The 19,947-nt window shown below is 38.5% G+C and overlaps 1 protein-coding gene across 1 annotated transcript in view; it reads left to right on the forward strand.

Moving 5' to 3' along the window:
• LOC101689910 (calcium-binding mitochondrial carrier protein SCaMC-1-like) overlaps nt 1-19,947 on the forward strand; it is a 132,095-nt gene that overhangs the window by 82,366 nt on the left and 29,782 nt on the right. Inside the window, exon 4 of the mRNA XM_045081988.1 lies at nt 8,151-8,240. Within this exon, the coding sequence (XP_044937923.1) occupies nt 8,151-8,240 (90 nt within the window). The remainder of the gene's footprint in view (nt 1-8,150; nt 8,241-19,947) is intronic.

Raw genomic sequence — 19,947 nt, forward strand, 5'->3', positions numbered from 1 at the left:
AGAGAATCTTAAGCAGGCTCCATGCTTAGCATAGAGCCCAAGGCAGGGTTCAGTCTTATGACCCTGAGATCATGACCTGCGTGGAAATCAAGAATCCATTGCTCAACCAGCTGGGCCACCCAGGTGCCCCTGGAAGAGATTTTTTTCAATCTTGATGGTTTATTTCTGGACTCTATGTTCCATTGATCTATATGGCTATTTTTTTGTGCCACTACCATACTGTTTTGATTACTACAGTTTTCTAATATATCTTGAAATCTGGAATTGTGATACCTCAGGATTGTTCTCAGGATTGCTTTGGCTATTCAGGGTCTCTTGTGGTTCCACAGAATCTCTAGAATTATTTGTTCTAATTCTGTGAAAAATACTGTTATTTTGATAGGGATTGCATTGAGTCTATAAATTGCTTTGGGTAGTATGGATATTTTAACAACATTAATTTTAACAATCCATGAGCATGGAGTAACTTTTCATTTGTGATGTCCTCAATCTCATTCATCACTGTTTGTTTTTCTTTTATTGTTTTCTAGTTTTGTTGTTATTTGTTTGTCTTTCTAACAAATAATGTATTATCTGCCCCAGGGGTACAGGTCTGTGATTCATCAGTCTTACACAATTCACAGCACTCACCATAGCATATATCCTCCTCAGTGTCCATAACCCAACCACCCTATTCCTCCCCCCACCTCCCAGCAACCCTCAGTTTGTTTTGTGAGATTAAGACTCTCTTGTGGTTTGTCTCCCTCCTGATCCCATCTGTTTTCTAGTTTTCAGAGTACAAGTCTTGTATCTCTTTATTTAAGTTTATTCCTAAGTATTTTATTCTTTTTGGTGAACTGTAAATGGGTAAATGGCATTGTTTTTTTAATTTCTCTTTCTGATACTTCATTATTAGTGATAGAAAAACAACCAATTTCTGGGTATTAATTTGATATCCAGCAATTTTACTGAATTTATTTATTACTTATAATAGTGGGTTTTTTTGTTTGTTTGTTTCTTTGTTTTGTTTTGGTATGGAGCCTTTGGAATTTTCTATGTATAGGATCATGTCATGTGTAAATAAAGACAGTTTAATTTCTTCCTTGCCAATATGGATGCCTTTCATTTCTTTTTCTTGGTGATTGCCATGGCTAGGACTTTCTAGTACTATGTCGAATAAAAGTGGCAAAAGTGGGCATACTTGTCTTGTTCTTCATCCTAGAAGAAAAACTATCAGCCTTTTGGCATGACTTTCCCTCCCCCCTCCTTTTTTTACAAATCATATTTTTTTGACATTCCCTTTTTGGATGATAACTTGGCAATTCTGTTTCCAGGAATCTATGTTATAAACAATTACAATTTGAAGATTATAATCTCACAATAATATTCATTGTAGCATGTCTTATAATAATAGTGAAAATTTGGGAACAACTTAAGTGGTGAACAATTCTTTTTTTTTTTAGATTTTTTTATTTATTTGACAGAGAGAGAAACAGTGAACAGAAGCAGAGAAAGTGGGAGAGGGAGAAGCAGGCTTCCTGCTGAGCAGGGAGCCCGATGCAGGGCTCCATCCCAGGACCCTGAGATCATGAACCCAGCTGAAGGCAGCCACTTAACGACTGAGCCACCCAGGCACCCTTGAACCATTCTTTTTTTTTTTTTTTTTAATTTATTTGACAAACAGAGATCACAAACAGACAGAGAGGCAAGCAGAGAGAGAGGGGGAGGCAGGCTCCCTGCTAAGCAGAGAGACCAATATGGGTCTCAATCCCAGGACCCTGAGATCATGACCTGAGCCAAAGGCAGAGGCTCAACCCACTGAGCCACCTAGGCACCCACCTCCCCGCAACCTTCTGAACCATTCTTAAATAAGCCAAAGAATCATTAAATAAACTCCACAAATATGTATTCTTTATATTATTTCTCCACATTTTTAGGTTATTCAGCAATTATTGACTACTCATTGTATGTCAGAAACTGTTCTATGCACTTGGGGTGTAGTGATGAACTAGACCGACAAAGTCCTTATTTCTTGGGGGATATGTTTTAGTAGGAGTGGCAGGCATTAAACAGGTAAACAAACAAGATAATTTATAATAGTCCCTAATTACATTCCCCTCTCTGGTCTCATCTCCTGTTTTCTTCCATTTCTCACTCCCTCTCTCCTTCACTTACTGTATTACAGTGAGCTGTAATTGTTTCAGCAACGCTGGTGTTCTTGATGTTTCCAAACACATACTAGGCAAGCTCTCAAAGCATTTACATAAAGCTACTCCTCTAGGTTTTGATGCATTTTGTACCAACTACTTTAGTAAATATGACAAACATGAAAGACCTCAGGTACTTCCACTCATGAGACTCATCTTCTAAAAAAACACATGTATATCCTCTTATAGAACATCATCACACCCAGGAAGATCAGTAAATGACCAAAAAAAAATACCATTAAAGAAATGTTAGTGATAAAAATATTAGGTTTAAAAATTTTAGCAATTTGACTTAGGATCCAAAAATTGTATGCATATTGGGAATTCTATGAAAAGACCCCCATGTTCATCACAATTACTACTGCATCCCAAAAGAATAATTCTGCATTGTTATAGTGTATTCCCTGCTAATATAAACCACTGTTTCATAATTCTAAAGAAATTAGATGGTAATTCACATAAATGGATGGGGTTTATAAGCTGCTTCTTATTCAAAATAAAATAAAATAAAATATGACTTACATCAAATTAGAAAGAAATCTTATCAGAATTTTGACCAGATAAAGAAGCCAGACCACCCTGTTAACCCTCACTGGCTGCCTCAGAGTGCAGAACTGGCATGTCATGTACAAGGAAAGGGAGATGTGAGCGGAATCCTGGCTCTACCTCCACCTACCTTATAATGTGAGGGTGGACAAAAGCCCTCAGCTTTCCTGGGGTTTGTTTCCTCAGTTGTAGAATTGAGGGGACCATTCTAGATGGCTTGTAAGAGATCTTTCAACTAAAAGAATCTAGGTCAGCTTGAAATCCCCATTTTTTAGCACATTTAGAGTGGTGAAAGAAATGGATTTAAAAAGGTGGGTGAAGTGGGGCTCCTGGGTGGCTCAGTCAGTTAAGTGTCTGACTACTGATTTCAGCTCAGGTCATGATCTCAAGGTTGTGAGGTCCTGCCCTGTGTTGGTTTCTGCTGGGCATGGGGCCTGCTCGAGATGCTATCTCCCTTTGCCCCACTCCCTTACCCTCTCTCTCAAATAAAAAAAAATAAATCTTAAAAAAATTTCATTGTCTGATACTTCATTTGCTTACCTGTTAGCAGTATCAGCCAATAGATCAAAGTATCTGGCAAAGATTTTTTTTTTATAAAATAGAGGCCCTGCCAAGTTTGGGTAGAAAAACAACACACCACATGTCACACCAGCAGTCAGGACTTCGTGCCTCTGAATTTTAACAGCCATCAGCCTGGTCAGGAGATGCACATTCAGGCCATTCAGCAAGATCAAGTGAGTACACGCTGATTAAGAATATGTTTCCAGGGCACCTGGGTGGCTCAGTGGGTTAAGCCACTGCCTTCAGCTCAGGTCATGATCTCAGGGTCCTGGGATCGAGTCCCGCATCGGGCTCTCTCCTCAGCAGGGAGCCTGCTTTTCTCTCTCTGTCTACTTGTGATCTCTGTCAAATAAACAAATAAAATCTTCTTTTAAAAAAAGAATATGTTTCCAGGTGCTTGCTGCAGCAGCACATATACTGAAATTGGAAAGAATCAGTTTTCTGAAATCGTCCCAGGAAATCAATGTGAATGGAACTGGTTCTAAGAGAAAGGATGAAGACAGTTAAGTTCAGGGTGGGATTCTGCTTTTTCTTTACAAAACAGAAAAATGACCGAAAGGCCAGTAGCTTTTCTTTTTTTGTACCCTAAAAAGAATACACATATCACCTCTTCTGGAATCTAACACATTGGTTTCATTTTCAAAATGAATCATTTTATTTTCCTCAAATGCTGCCATAAATTGTCAACCTTAAGCATGTGATAGTCACATGATTTCTTCAGTAAGCCCAGGACTTCCACAAACTTCTCTGGAGCTTACAGCCAGAGTAGTCCAGGAAGTCAATTATTAAAGCCCTTTACACAGCCATACATTCCTTTGATGTTTGGGTTATCGAACACAGACACACTGAATAACTTGTCCATTTCTGTTTCTGAAAGTGTTAGCTGTGTTTTCTTTTCTTTCTTTTTTTCTATTTTATCTTACTTTATTTTACTTCATTTCACTTTGTTTTATTTTATTTCCATCATGATAAGTGTACTTTTTAATCCTCATCCCCACCCTCCCCCCACCTCCTTTCTGGTAACCACCAGTTTGTTCTCAATAGTTCAGAGTCTGTTTCTTGGTTCATCTCTCTCTCATTTATTTCTTAAATTCCACATATGGGAGAGATCATATGGTATTTGTCCTTGACTAACTTATTTTGCTTAGCATTACACTTTCTAGCTCCATCCATGTCACTGCAAATGGCAAGCCTTCATTTTTTTCCCCACAAACTAAAGTTATTTTTAAGAGTGTAAGGCACATAGTTGTTCACTTGCAGGAGGCATCTAAGTTCACTTCATTCTGAGCATGACTGATTAATTCATATTCTGAATGGATACAGAGCAGGATATTATGAGTTTCCTTGTCTTTCACGGAGCTATAATTTATTCTTTCCTGACAAGTTTATTTGAAAAGTGATCGGATAATTTCATCCTATACTTAAGCATTATTGGAGGTAATAAATCATACTTTGAAAGACACTTAGGGTACTAGAGAAATTTCTTCACAAAGTGACAACATTTACTTTTAAGGGGCTTTATCCAGTGCAGTGGTGATCCTGAAGAAGGGAATAATCCCTACTCACTCATAGAGGTTTTTTTTTTTTTTCTCTTCTATAAAGAAACCTTTTTAGGGGTGTGTGTGTGGCTCAGTTGGTTAAGCATGTCCCTTCACCTCAGGTCATGATCCCAGAATCCTGGGAATGAGCCCTGTGTTGGGCTTCCTGCTCAGTGGGGAGCTTACCTCTCCTCTGCCTGACACTCTCCCTTGTTGTGTACTCCCTCTCTCTCTGTCAAATAATTTTTTTTTAAAAAAAGAAGGCTTTTAAAAGAATTTTAATTGATTACCCAATGTCACATTTCAAATTACCCAAGTGACTGTAGCTATAGAAGGACTTCATCTTCATTCTTTAACTTTTTGTTTCTGGTTTCTTTTTTTACTTTTTAAAGATTTTACTTGAGAGAGAGAGGAGGGGCAGAGGGAAAGGGAAAGAATCTCAATCAGACTCTCTGCTGAGTGGAAAGCCCCATGTGGGTCTTGATCTCAAGACCCTAAGATCATAACCTGAGCTGAAATCAAGAGTTGGATGCTTAACCAAACTGATCCACCCAGGTGCCCCTGTTTTGTTTTTCTAAAGTTTTTATTTAAGTTCCAGTTAGTTAACATGCAGTGTAATATTAGTTTCAGGTATATAATATAATGAATCAACAATTCCATACATTATCTGCTGCTGTTATCATAACAAGTACACAAGAAAATCCTATCGCCCCACTCCCCACAGACACCCCCCCCCCCACCTATCAGTTTGTTCTCTAGAGTTAAGAGTCTGTTTCTTGGCTTACTTCTTTCTCTTCTTTCTTTTTCTCTTCTTTCTCTCTTTCTCTTTTTTCCCTTGCTCATTTGCTCATATGATTCCACATATGAGTGAAATCATATGGTGTCTTCCTCTGACTTATTTTCACTTAGCATAATACTTTCTAGCTCCATCCATGTTTTTGCAAATAATAAGATTGCATTCTTTTTGATGGCTGAATAATATTCCATTGTATGTATATACCACATCTTTGTCCTTTCATCTATTGACAGACACTTGGACAGCTTCCCTAATTTGCATATTTTAAGTAATGCTGCAATAAATATAGGGATGCATGTATCCCTTTGAATTAGTATTTTGGTGTTCTTTGGGTAAATGTCCAGTGGTGTGATTCCTGGATTGTAAGGCAGTGCTCATTTTAACTTTTTGAGGAACTTCCATACTGTTTCCCAAAGTGGCTGCACCAGTTTGCATTCCCACCAACAGTGCAAAAGTTTCCTCTTTTTCCACATCCTCACCAACATCTGTTGTTTCCTGAGTTGTTAATTTTGGCCATTCTGACAGGTGTGTGGTGATATCTCATTGTGGTTTTGCTTTGTATTTCCCTGATCCCTAGTCATGCTGAGCATTTTTTCATGAGTCTGGTAGTCATTTGCTTGTCTTCTTTGGAGAAATGTCTGTTCATATCTCCTGCCCCTTTCTTAACTGGATTCTGTATTTTGTGTGTGTTGCTTTTGATGAGTTCTTTATAGATTCTAGACATTAACCCTTTATATGATGCCATTTGCAGATATCTTCTCCCATTCTGTCAGTTGCCTTTTAGTTTTATTGATTGTTTCCTTTACTCTACAGAAGCCTTTTATTTTGATGAAGTCCTAATAGTTCATTTTTGCTTTTGTTTCCTTTGCCTCTAGAGACATGTCTAGTAATAAGTTGCTTTGGTTGAGGTCAAAGAGTTTGCTGCATATTTTCTCCTCTAGGACTTTGATAGTTTCCTGTCTTATATTTATGTCTTTCATCCATTTTGCTTACTTTGTGTATGGTGTAAGAAAGTGGTCCAGTTTCATTCTTCTGCATGTTTCTATCCAATTTAACATTTTAACAATATTTGTTCTTCCAACCCATGAGCATTGAATGTTTTTCCATTTCTTTGTGTCTTTTTCAGTTTCTTTCATAAGTGTTCTATAGTTTTCTGAGTAGAGATACTTGGCCTCTTCGGTTAGATTTATTTCTAGGTATCTTATGGTTTTTCATGCAGTCATAAATGGGATTGACTCCTTGATTTCTCCTTCTACTACTTCATTATTAGTGTATAGCTATGCAACAGATTTCTGTACATTGATTTTATATCCTGTCACTTTGCTGAATTCATCAGTTCTAGCAATTTTTTGGTGGAGTCTTACAGATTTTCTACATAGAATATCATGTCGTCTGCATAAAGTAAAAGTTTAACTTCTTCCTTGCTGCTTTGGATGTCTTTAATTTCTTTTTGTTGTCTGATTGCTAAGTCTAGGACTTCTAGTACTATGTTGAACAATAGTGGTGACTGTGGACATCTGTGTATATTCCTGACCTTAGAGGAAAAGCTCTCAGTTTTTGCCTATTAAGAATGGTAATAGATGTGGACCTTTCATATATGGACTTTATGATGTTGAGGCTTGAGGTATGCTCCTTCTATCCCTACTCTCTTGAGGGTTTCTTTTAAGAAAGAATGATGTATTTTGTCAAATGCTTTTTCTGCATGTATCGAGAGGATCATATGGTTCTTACCTTTTATTAATGTAGAGTATCACATTGATTGATTTGCAGATATTGAACCACTCCTACAGCCCAGGAATAAATTCCTTTTGATCATGGTAAATAATCCTTTTAATGTACTATTGAATTTGATTAGCTAATGTCTTATTGAGAATTTCTGCATCCATGTTCATTAGGGATATTGGTCTGTAATTCTCCTTTTTAGTGAGGTCCTTGGTTTTGGAATCAAGGTAATGCTGGCCTCGTAGAATGAGTTTGGAAGTTTTTCTTCTATTTCTATTTTTTTGTTACAGCCTCAGAAGAATAAAGAACCTTCTTTAGGTGTTTGGTAGAATTCCCCTGGGAGCCATCTGGCTCTGGACTCTTGTTTGTTGAGAGATTTTTGATTACTGATTCAACTTCTTTGCTGGTTATGGGTCCATTCAAATATTCTATTTCTTTCTGTTTCATTTTTAGTAGTTTATATGTTTCTAGGAATTTGTCCATTTCTTCAAGATTGCCCAATTTGTTAGTGTAAAAATATTCTCTTATATTATTTGTATTTCTGTAGTATTGGTTGTGATCTCACCTCTCTTATTCATGGTTTTATTTATTTGGGTCCTTTCTCTTTACTTTTTGATAAGTCTGCACAAGTTAAGAAAATCACAAGTGTTATTAGAAGCCTTTCACCTGTGACTAAAAAACTAAGACAATAATTAATATGAGTGAAATGTGCCAATGTTAGCATGCTACAGTGGGTTTACTTGCAATATGTTTCTGCAATCAATTGCTTCTTTCTTGTAGGACATTTTTAAAGCTATTCAGGATTGGACTTTGGAGAATTTTTGCAGTACCTTAAAGACCACGAGAAAAAAATGAGGCTGGCATTTAATAGTCTGGATGACAATAATGATGGTATGTGTTTGTATCTTATTCACAATTAACTTGACATGAATAATAATTGTCATTACTAAAGACATTGTTTTAGCAGGCTTTAACTTTCTCTTACCATCAGAGATTCAGTTATTTCTATTGCATGTCTAGCAGTAATTTTTTCTTTCTGAGAATAATATATAAATATCATTAACTAGTGTTATAAGTTTTTTTAAAGCTTTTATTTATTTCCTTGACAGACAGAGATCACAAGTAGGCAGAGGGGCAGGCAGAGAGAGAGGGTGGGGAGCAGGCTCCCCACCGAGCAGAGAGCCCAATTCAGGGCTTGATCCCAGGACCCCAGGATCAAGGCAGAGGCTTTAACCCACTGAGCCACCCAGGTGCCCCACTAGTGTTATCATTTTTGTGTGGTTACTATATTTTTAAATATTTAACTTATTTATTTGAGAGAGAGAGAGAGCATAAGTGGGGGGAAGGGACAGAGGGAGCGGGAGAAGCCGAATCCCCACTGAGCAGGGAGCCCCATGTGGGGCTCAACCCCAGGACCCTGGAATCATGACCTGAGTTGAAGGCAGATGTTTAACTGACTGAGTCACCGAGATGACCCTGGTTACTATTTTCTCAACAAACGAATTTGTCCTCTGAATTTAAAGCTTCTGGGCTTAAGTAGTAGACCTCTCCACTCTTTTGCAATGTATGAGCTAAATGTATCATGGTAATTTTTTAAAATGCCATTGTTTGCTTGCTGATTTTGAAAATATTTTGGTTGCAGGGAAGTTAGATAACACAAAGATGGTGAGAGAAAGTAAAAGTTACTTGTAACCTTGCTGTCTGGAGATAAGGTTTAACATTTTAATATATGTTTATAGTTTCTTCTAGACTTTTTGTTTCTTGCTTGGTTTCTCTTTCTCTCTCTTTTTTTAAGCATACCTTTTTTTTTTAAGATTTTATTTATTTGTCAGGGACAGAGGATAGAGAGAGCACAAGCAGGGGAAGCAGCAGGCAGAGGGAAAGGGAGAAGCAGGCTCCCCACCGAGCAAGGAGTCACTTGTGGGGCTCTATCCCAGAACCCTGGGATCATGACCTCAGCCAAAGGCAGACGCTCAACCGACTGAGTCACCCAGGCATCTCTCTTTCTCTCTGTAAAAAAAATTGTAGTCACACTACATATAGTTTGATGTCCTACTTTTTCCTTTTAATGTTATAATGTAAGCATTATCATTTCTTTTTTTTAAGGATTTTATTTATTTATTTGTCAGAGAGACACACCAAGAGAGGGAACACAAGCAGGGGTGGTGGGAGAGGGAGAAGCCAGCTTCCCTCTGAGCAAGGAGCCCAATGTGGGGCTTGATCCCAGGACCCTGGGATCATGATCTGAGCCAAAGGCTGATGCTTAATGACTGAGCCACCCTGGGGCCCCTGCATTTACATTTCATTTAATATTCTTCACAAACATAGTTTTTAATGACTCTGTAATATTCCATTTATGAGTAGACTTATCCAGTCATTCCTGTATTGTAAGACATTTGGGATGTTTCCAAACTTGCACTTTAATACATACTGTTGTGATCAATATCTATGCTGATTTACAGAGGAAATGTGTATTTTATCACAAACCCTTAAATCACAAAGACTTTAGGTAAAAGTAAAATATCATTTCCTTATCCATATGTAGCTAATGGGTAATTAGAGCCTAATTACACCCAATCTAAAAACATATGTATTAGTTTTTAAGTTTTCAGAAATCAGGTTTTTGTTAATTGAAAAATTCTAAGTCTAGCAGAAAAGCTATTTAAAGGATTATGTTAATGGATTCTTAGGTGAAACAAGATGTATCCTGAATGTCAAAGGCTTTAGTGACCTCCAATACCCAAATTTCAGTGCTTCAAGCTTCCATTCACTTTTTAGGCCTTTCTGGGTCCTGCTATTGAAATACTACCCTGAAGTTTTAGAGGTACTACAATTGGAACTGGTAATCAGTTGCTGCTGTTCTTGTCCCAGTAGTTCTGCTCTTGTGCTATTCTGGAATTTCACCTGTTATTGGTGGGTACCACCATAATCATCATTTGTAAGCTGAAAATCCACTGTGTCAGATAATCTGTGAAATCAGATTGTCATCAGTAAAAACATAATGTTACTATTGTCTCCAGTAAAGCTGAAAATCAGTGCTTGTAGCTCTTGGTAATAAAGAGAACTCTTTTTCTGAGGCAAGGTGGAAATCTAAAAGTAATACAGTGATTAGCAATATAGATCTTTTCATTTCTGTCTTGACCGGTCAAACTGAAATATCACAGCTCAGTCCCCAAAGTCTTGAGGAGGTGCCATTCTGGCAGAGCTGCTGTCCAAATTCCCATGGGCTTCATTTGTTTTGAGTCATGACAGTTGGTATGAAGCTCCACTGTTGGCACCTAGACTACAGATCTTAGACTCTAAGATCTGAGGTGTGAGGTCTGATTGAGCTGCCTGCTTTCTGTGTCATCATTGTTGCTGTTTCAGTGACCACATTTGCATAGAGTTCAGTCAATTTGGCCAGCATGCTTTTTGTGGGTGCAAAAGGGAGCACATCCTCTGGTATGGGTTGAACTGTGTGCACCCTGAAAAAGATATGTTGAGCCTCCCATACCTCAGACTTATTTTAAAATAGCTTATACCTTATTTTAAAATAGATCTTTATAGAAGTAATTAGGTTAAAATGATGCCATTAGCATAATGCCCAATATCTAATATGACTAATGATATAAAGGGGAAATCTGGACACAGAAGCAGATATGCACAGAGGAAGATGATGCGAAATGACCCTTTGGTGTGATGGGGTTAGGAATGGGGTGATACATCAACAAGCCAAGAAACACCTGTGGCTACCAGAAGCTTGGAGAGAAGCACAGAACAAACCTTTCCCTGGCATCTTCAGAGGGAACATGGCCCTGCTGACACTTTAGTTTCAGACTTCTGGCCTCCAGAACTTTCTGGAGAAATTGAGACATAAATTCCTGTTTTTCTAAGTACTCAGATTGTGATACTTCATTATGGCAGCCATAGGAAACTCCTCCCTGCTGTTATGCTTAATCAAGTGTCTGATAATACCAGAATATTTGGGGCCTCACAAGCTTTATCAATTCATATGAACATTTAGTCACTTTCTTCCAGAGAATCCAAGTGCTTCCAGATTGGCTGGGCTAGTGTAGTTTCTGGTATCAGCTGTGTGTCATTGACCCTGGAGCCAACATTGCCTTTTGAATGCTATTACTGGATCTGACTCACTGGATCTGGCTCACTTCCCCAGCTTTTCCTTCCTGACATCATTATTCCTGTTGGGACTCTCCCAGCCCATCACACATTATATTTGTTAAAAATTAATAGTATGCAGGATTCAATCTTTACCACCTGCTTTCTGTCTCCCAGGAGGGTTTCCAGGCCTTATGCCAATCAGTGGAGGCAAGAGGATGCATACAGGCTGGTGTATAATCAAAATCACTGGCAGGAGGTGCTCAAGGCCCCCATGTGATCTGATCTGTTTAACTTCTCTCACCAAGTAGTATCTGAGCTCCTGCTCCTATTTAGCCAAAGTGTCCATGGCTTGTGGTTATAATGATGTGAATGAAGAAATTATTGAATTCTTTTTTAGTTGGGGTTTCTTGGAGATTGAAGAAATGGTACGAAAGGAACTGACATTTATTGTACTTTATTTTCTATATCTTATTTTTGTCTCATACAAGTCATTATAGCAGCTGCATTTTACAGATGAGAACACTGAGTTTAAGAAAGGTTAACTATTTTGCATTCCATTGGCTCTCCCAGTGAGCCACATCTCCCAGGATATATGCATTTGTGTAGGCTTGTGAACCACACAGGCCTGGGCTTGGCCATTTTTACTTACTTCAGTCATTGGGGCATTAGCAAGGCTTAATAAGTACTTGTATATTGGAGCTTGTCCTCTTTGAATACTCTTTCTTAACATTCTGAGCTACCAGAAAAGAGATGGAGCTACCCAGTGGGAGAGATCACCCATTTAGTTCTCAGTTATTCTACATCTCCATCTGAAGTAATAGACTTGTGTGAAGACATCTTGGATTTCCAACGGTAGTTGAACAAACCTTCAAATGAATGAACTCACACGAGTGGCAAGACAGGCAGAAGAACCAACGAGTTGAATCAAGCTCAGATTGCATACCCATAATCAAATATATCCTTTTTAAACCACTAAATTTTGGGATAGTTTGTTACTTAGCATTCAATTGCTGGTATAGGGATGGAATACTTTGCATTTCTCCCCGGAACTGCAATGCTGGAATGATTGTGGTCCTCCTCTCCATCCATTGAACAACTGTTACTCTGTTGAATTCATTTCAAGTCTATATTCTCAGTGAAAGCCTGCTGCATATACTTAAAGGCAATTTTGAATCTCGTTTTCAGTTCATAGACCTTGATAATGTTCTGGATCTCATTCCCTATTTTTTTTTTTTCCTACATCTTAGCTTGGATTTTTGGCTCCTATCAGGTAAAAATTACCTGATGTACTTGAGTTCAATGAAGCAAACAGTTTGCACTGGGAACTGTGTTAACAAAGATCTTCAGAAGTAACAATTTTTGGTGAATTAGGAATAAACAAACATACACAAGACAGACTGTGATAGTTGCTGTAGAAGTGATACAGGGAGAGCTTAACTGTGCCCAGGGACCATTTAAATTTGTACTGGATCAATACATAAACAGAACTGAAAAGAAAGGATTTTTTGTGGGGTGCCTGGATGGCTCAGTGAGTTGAGAACCTAACTCTTGGTTTTAGCTCAGGTCATGATTTAGGGTCATGGGATCAAGCCCCGTGTTGGGCTCTGTGCTCAGCAAGGAGTCTGCTTGAGTTTCTCTCTCTCTGTCCTTCCCCCAGTTTGCATGACCATTCTCTCTTTCTCTCAAATAAATAAATGAATAAATCTTTTTAAAAAGGAGGGAGGGGTTGCCTTGAGCAGAGAGCTCATAGTCTGAACAAACACAGAATTAGGAAATTGTCAGTCAAGGTCAGAACTGGTTTATATAGCATTTCAGGTTAGCCCTAACTTGGTATTTTGGGGGGAAGATTTCATTGACATACAACATATATAGCAATGTGCATAAATTCTAAGTAAAAACTCCACAAATTTTCCTGAGACAGACATACAACATGGAAACAACATCCAAATTAAGAAGCAGAATATTATTAGCATCTCAGGAGTGTCCCTTTCATGTCCCATCCAAATCACCACCACACTCCAATGTAGCTACTATCCTGCTTTCTAGTACTGTATGTAAGTTCTCAATCTTTAACAAGTAAGTGTACTTTGCTCATACTGTGTCTTTTGCTTTTTTGTTTCTTTGATGGTCTCTTGTTTATGCTTTATAATACTTTATTTGTGACTTTTGTTTTTAATTCTTATTTATCCTTGCATTTCTTTTTATTAATAACTCTTCTATAACATATACTTTAGCACAGTGCAATGTATTTTTAAAATAAGTAGTTCATTGATACAAGCTATATACAATTCTTTGGGGGTTGTTATTTTATTAATTTCTGGCTTCTCTTACATTTAACATAGTGATTTTAATAGTATACCTTAAAAAAATCTTTTTAAGTTATTGAATTAATGAGTATAGTGTTTGAGGATAGTAATGGCATATAAAGCAGAGGATTCAGTTTCCCGAAGAAAAGTTTGATTTTTAGGCTAAGGAATAGACAAATTCCGCCTTGTGGAGCTTGGAATACTAGGGACCTTGGAGGGATCACAAAGAATCTGAAATTCTGCATATGAATACCAGGCTTTGTCTGTAGGGTAAATAAATATGTCTCATACATATGTATGCTATTTATAAATGTATGCATATGCAGCTATGGCTCATAAAATATGAAATAAAGATGTGACTGAAGTTATATTGGTTTTTTAATGTTATAGATTTTATAGCTAAGTGACATTAAGTTGATTTTTTAACACAAAAATGTCCTCATTTTTTTATTTTTATTTTTCTGTAATTTCTTTTTTTAAATTAATTCATTCTTTTTTCAGTTTTCCAAGATTCATTGTCCTCGTATTTTAAAAGATTGAATAGTCTCAACTCTTGGTTTTACACAAGGGAGGGATCAAAAAATTTTTTGGATTTGGCAAGTACCGTGTGAGTGAAGTGTCTTAGAGTTTGAGGAGCATATGGAATACTTAATTTCTCCTTCACAACATCCAGCAATTTGAGATTGAGATGCATAGTAGGCTTGTATTAAATATATCAGTTGACTCAAGTTATTTAACATAGGATATGGTTGTGTTAAAAAGTTTGTGTTGTATTATATTTTTGGTATGTTATTTCTTTAAAAACTTAACTTAAAACATCGAGTGGCCTTATTATCATGAATCAGATCTTCAGAGTTAGCTTTTTAATTTTTTCCAAGTACATACAATAATCTAGATTTGTTGTAGATCTACAGTCCCTTATTGGAAATCCTTAGGGTAAAATGTGTTTAAAAATTTAGAATTTGAGTTTTAGAAAAGCAGCACAGTGCATGTAAAATATATTATATAATACTCCAAGTGGGATTTGGACCATCACCATGCAATTATATACGTGAATATTTCTTCAGTGAAACAAATGAATAATCACACAAAATCAGATAAATAATTGACTACCAAATGAATTTTTGTACCAAATTTACAAAAAGTCTTTTAGCTTTCAGAACTTTTACCCTTTGTACTGTGAATATGGGATTATAGTTCTAAAAAACATGGGCTTTTCTCCTAAAATTTGTATGGAACCAGAAAAGACCCCAAAGTGCTAATGAAATGTTGAAAAAGAAAAACAAAACTGGGGGCATCTTGTTGTCTGATTTCAAGATTTACTACAAAGCTGTGATCACCAAGACAGCATGGTATTGGCACAAAAACAGACACATACACCAATGGAAAAGAGTAGGGAGCCCAGATATGGACCCTCAACTCTGTGGTCAAATAATCTTCAACAAAGCAGGAAAAAATATCCAATGGAAAAATGACAGTCTCTTTAAGAAGTGGTGCTGGGAGAATTGGACAGCTATATACAGAAGAATGGAACTCAACCATTCTCTTACAGTAAACACAAAGATAAACTTGAAATGGATAAAAGACCTCAAGGTGAGGCAAGAATCTATCAAAATCTGGAGGGGGTACAAGATGGCAGGGGAGTAGGAGGAGGCGCCTTTTCAGCCTGTACCCCAAAATGAGCTGATTACCTACCAAAGAACTCCATTCGCCCATGAAATCAGCCTGAGATCAGAATTATACACGTCTGGTTCTCTACAGGGGCAGAAGACGCCAGTGGGCAGGTAAAGCAGAGTGGGAAGTCGGACTGATATCAGAAGATAAACAAAAGGGGGAGGGAGCTACCAGAGGCGACTGGTTGGAAAGTAATACCCCAATAGGAGCGAGAGTGCCCTGCGTCTGGGGACCAGTTAACTGGGAGACTGGTTGAAAGCACTCCAAAAGAGTAAAGGATCGCGGGGGGAAATTGTGGGAATTGGGGTGGCTAGGGACAGGGACAGGGGCTTAAGTCCCCAGTCCCAGAACAGCCTCCCTGTCCCTCCCTGCCTCCCTGAGGCAGAGAGAGTGTGGCGGAGAAACCAGGTCTTGGTCCCTAAGCCGCCAGCGTGCCTGAGAATGCGTGGGTTCTAGCTCCTGTGAGGGGATGGGAGCCAAGCCCATCAGCAGAAGGCGCAAGCCCAGCTACAAAGCCCCAGATACGTGCGCACTACCCCTGAGAGAGTTACAAAGGCCAGGCAGGCACTCTTTGACCCGCGCCATTGTTTCAAAGCCTAAGCCACGTGCCCCAAACTCTCCCCTGACAGAGGTGCGCAAAAACCCAGCCTGGTGTTCTGGGACCTGCGCCCCGTTCTCAGAGCCTGAGACGCGCGCGTGACCCACAGCCTCCTCTGAAAGAGGTGTGCGCAAGCCGGGCGCTCTTAGACCCAGCAAGACCAGGCACTCCCAGCCCGGGCCATCGGCAAAATCTCAGTGTGCGATTGCTGCTTGGAACCTCTCTGGCGGTCGGGAGCTCCCAGTCAGCCGCCACTGCCTTGGCTTTGGGTACAAGCAAAAGATCCTGCGTCCCGTGGGTCTGCAACTTGGAACCTGCTCTGCCAGCGGCCAAGGGGAAGCTTATTTAGGCTCTGCACCCAGACTGAGGCTTCTCTCTGAGAGGGAGATCAGGGTGCAGTTTGTTTTCCTCTAAAACTACAAAAACCATCAAAGGCGGTCAAGGTAAGAGGGAAAAAAAAAGTGAACAAACACAAAAACCGCCAGAGAACAAAAGCCTGAAAAAAAACCAGTTTCTTCAGAGCCCACCCGCTTGAGGCAGGTGGGAGGACTTAACTCAGGAAACATCATTGACTGACAACCCACGTGGCAGGCCCCTCCCCCAGAAAACAAACCAAGAAAGAAAAAAAAAAAAAAGAGAGAGAAAACAAGAGAACAAGAGAACAACCACTACTTCATAGGAAAACTTGTATTGTTGACTCGTTCCCACTATTCCGGAACATTTTTTTTTTTTTTTTACACATTGGTAATTTTTTTAACCTATTTACCATCACAGCAAGCTGTACAATACATCAAATTCCATAATACCCTTCTAACCTGAACTTTTTGATACATACACCTATGTTTTTTATGCATTTTTATTTTTTGAATTTCTTTTTAAAATTATAGTTTAGTTTAGTCTAGTTTATTCCTTTTTATTTTTATCCTCTAATATTCATATAGAGTTAAACTTCAAAGTAATCCCCTTTTCCCAATCAATACTACTCCTATAGGTAAACCAATTTTTAATCCCCTTTATCTTAGGAAAGTTGAGTCCTTTAACAAAGATATCAAGATACATTCAGGAAGAATCAAAGCAACCTTCCTCGCACACACTGAGAATTCATAAGAACTCTCCCATCTTCTTCTTCCACCAGTGTTTCTGTGTTTCTGTGTTTGTCCTGATAGCATATAAATCTTACAATTGGGGTTCTTTTTGACGAGGTTCTTCCTTTATTTGCATATATATATATTTTTCTCTTGTCATATACTTGTATCACTTTTTGTCTCTTTTTGTTTGTCTACTTCATAAATCTTACCTTGGGGCCCATCTGGGCTGAACCTTCTCTTTAATCTTCCCTTTCTTTCCTGTCTTTCTCTCTCTCTCTTTTTTTCTTTTCTTTTGTCTCTCGTTTGTGTGGGGAATCCTGATTGCTCAGAAGTGTTCCAGGGTGCACCTTGACTGCACCACAGTTGATACATCCAGCAACATCTGTTCAGTCATCTCCCACCAAAATGACTAGGCAGAAGAATGCCCAGCAGAAGAAAAATACAGAGGATGGACCTTCTGCAACAGAGCTAACGGCTATCAACATAGACAATATGTCAGAAAGAGAATTCAGGCTAACAATTATCCAGGCAATAGCTAGGTTGGAGAAAGCCATGGATGACCAAATGGAATTGATTAGGGCCGAACTGAAAGCGACCAGACAGGATGTTCACAATGTTAGGGCAGAGCTTAAAGCTACCAGGGAGGAGGTTCACAATGCTCTCAATGAGTTCCAATCTAATCTAATCTCTCTCAAAGCTAGGGTAACTGAGACAGAAGATAGAATTAGTGATCTGGAAGACAAACAGATAGAGAGAAAGGTTCAGGAGGAAGCCTGGAACAAACAGCTTATAAACCATGAAAACAGAATCAGGGAAATAAATGATGCCATGAAGCGTTCCAACGTCAGAATTATTGGAATCCCTGAAGGGGAGGAGAAATAAAGAAGTCTAGAAGATATAGTGGAACAAGTCCTTCATGAAAATTTTCCCAATCTCGTGAATGGAACCAGCATTCATGTACTAGAGGCTGAACGGTCTCCACCCAAGATTATACATTCTAAAAAAACATCACGACACCTGATAGTCAAACTGAGGAATTATAATTGTAGGTATAATCTCTTGAAAGCTGCCAGGGCAAAGAGGCTCCTTACTTACAGAGGGAAGCCCATCAGAATAACGTCAGACCTGTCCACAGAGACCTGGCAAGCCAGAAAAGGCTGGCAAGATATATTCAGGGCACTAAATGAGAAGAACATTCAGCCAAGGATACTTTATCCAGCAAGATTGACATTCAAAATGGATGGAGAGATAAAGAGTTTCCAAGACCGGCAAGGCTTAAAAGACTATACAACCACCAAGCTGACACTGCAGGAAATATTAAGGGGGGGGGGGTTCTATAAAAGAGGAAAAATCCTAAGAATAGCATTGAACAGAAATATAGAGACAGTCTACAGAAAGAAAGACTTCAAAGGTAACTCGATGTCAATAAAAATGTATCTATCAATAATCACTCTCAATGTGAATGGCCTAAATGCGCCCATAAAATGGCACAGGGTTGCAGATTGGATAAAACGACAGGACCCATCCATATATTGTCTACAAGAGACCCATTTTGAACCTAAAGATACACCCAGACTGAAAGTGAAGGGATGGAGAAGCATCTTTCATGCCAATGGGCCTCAAAAGAAGGCTGGGGTAGCGATTCTCATATCAGATAAATTAGACTTCAAACTAAAGACTGTAGTCAGAGATACAGAAGGACACTACATAATCCTTAAAGGGACTATCCACCAAGATGATCTAACAATTGTAAATATCTATGCTCCCAATATGGGAGCAGCCAATTACTTAAGAAAACTGTTAATCAAGATAAAGAGTCATATTGATATGAATACACTAATCGTAGGAGATCTTAACACGCCTCCCTTAGAAATAGATCATCGAAGCAAAAAATCAATAAAGAAACGAGAGCACTGAATGACACATTGGACCAGATGGGCCTCATAGATATATACAGAACATTCCACCCTAAAACAACAGAATACTCATTCTTCTCAAGTGCACACGGAACCTTCTCCAGAATAGACCACATACTGGGTCACAAATCAGGACTCAACCGATAACAAAAGACTAAGATTATTCCCTGCATATTCTCAGATCACAATGCTTTAAAACTGGAGCTCAATCACAAGGAAAAGTTCCGAAGGAACTCAAACACCTGGGAGCTAAAGACCACCTTGCTTAAGAATGCTTGGATCAAGTAGGAGATCAAAGAAGAACTGAAACAATTCATGGAAACCAATGAGAATGAAGACACTTCTGTCCAAAACCTATGAGATACAGCAAAGGCGGTCCTAAGGGGGAAATATATAGCCATCCAAGCCTCCCTCAAAAAAAAATTGAAAAATCCAGAACACAGCAGCTGTCTCTACACCTTAAGAACTGGAGAATCAACAACAAATCAAACCAACTCCACATATAAGAAGGGAAATCATCAAGATTAGAGCTGAGATCAATGAGGTAGAAACCAGAGATACAGTAGAATGTATCAATGAAACTAGAAGCTGGATTTTTGAAAGAATCAAAAAGATCGATAAACCATTGGCCACACTAATCCAAAAGAAAAGAGAGAGAGCCCAAATTCATAAAATTATGAATGAAAAGGGAGAGATCACAACTAACACCAAAGAAGTAGAAACAATCATCAGAAGTTATTATCAACAGTTATATGCCATTAAGCTTAGCAACCTAGATGAAATGGATGCATTCCTGGAAAACTATAAACTATCAAAATTGAACTAGGAAGAAATCAACAACCTGAATAGACCGATATCTGATAACGAGATTGAAGCAGTGATCAAAAACCTCCCAAAAAACAAGAGCCCAGGACCTGA

This window comes from Mustela putorius, unplaced genomic scaffold, assembly GCF_011764305.1.
Source record: "Mustela putorius furo isolate JIRA1106 unplaced genomic scaffold, ASM1176430v1.1 tig00000585_pilon_pilon_pilon, whole genome shotgun sequence".
Classification (NCBI taxonomy): Eukaryota; Metazoa; Chordata; class Mammalia; order Carnivora; family Mustelidae; genus Mustela; species Mustela putorius.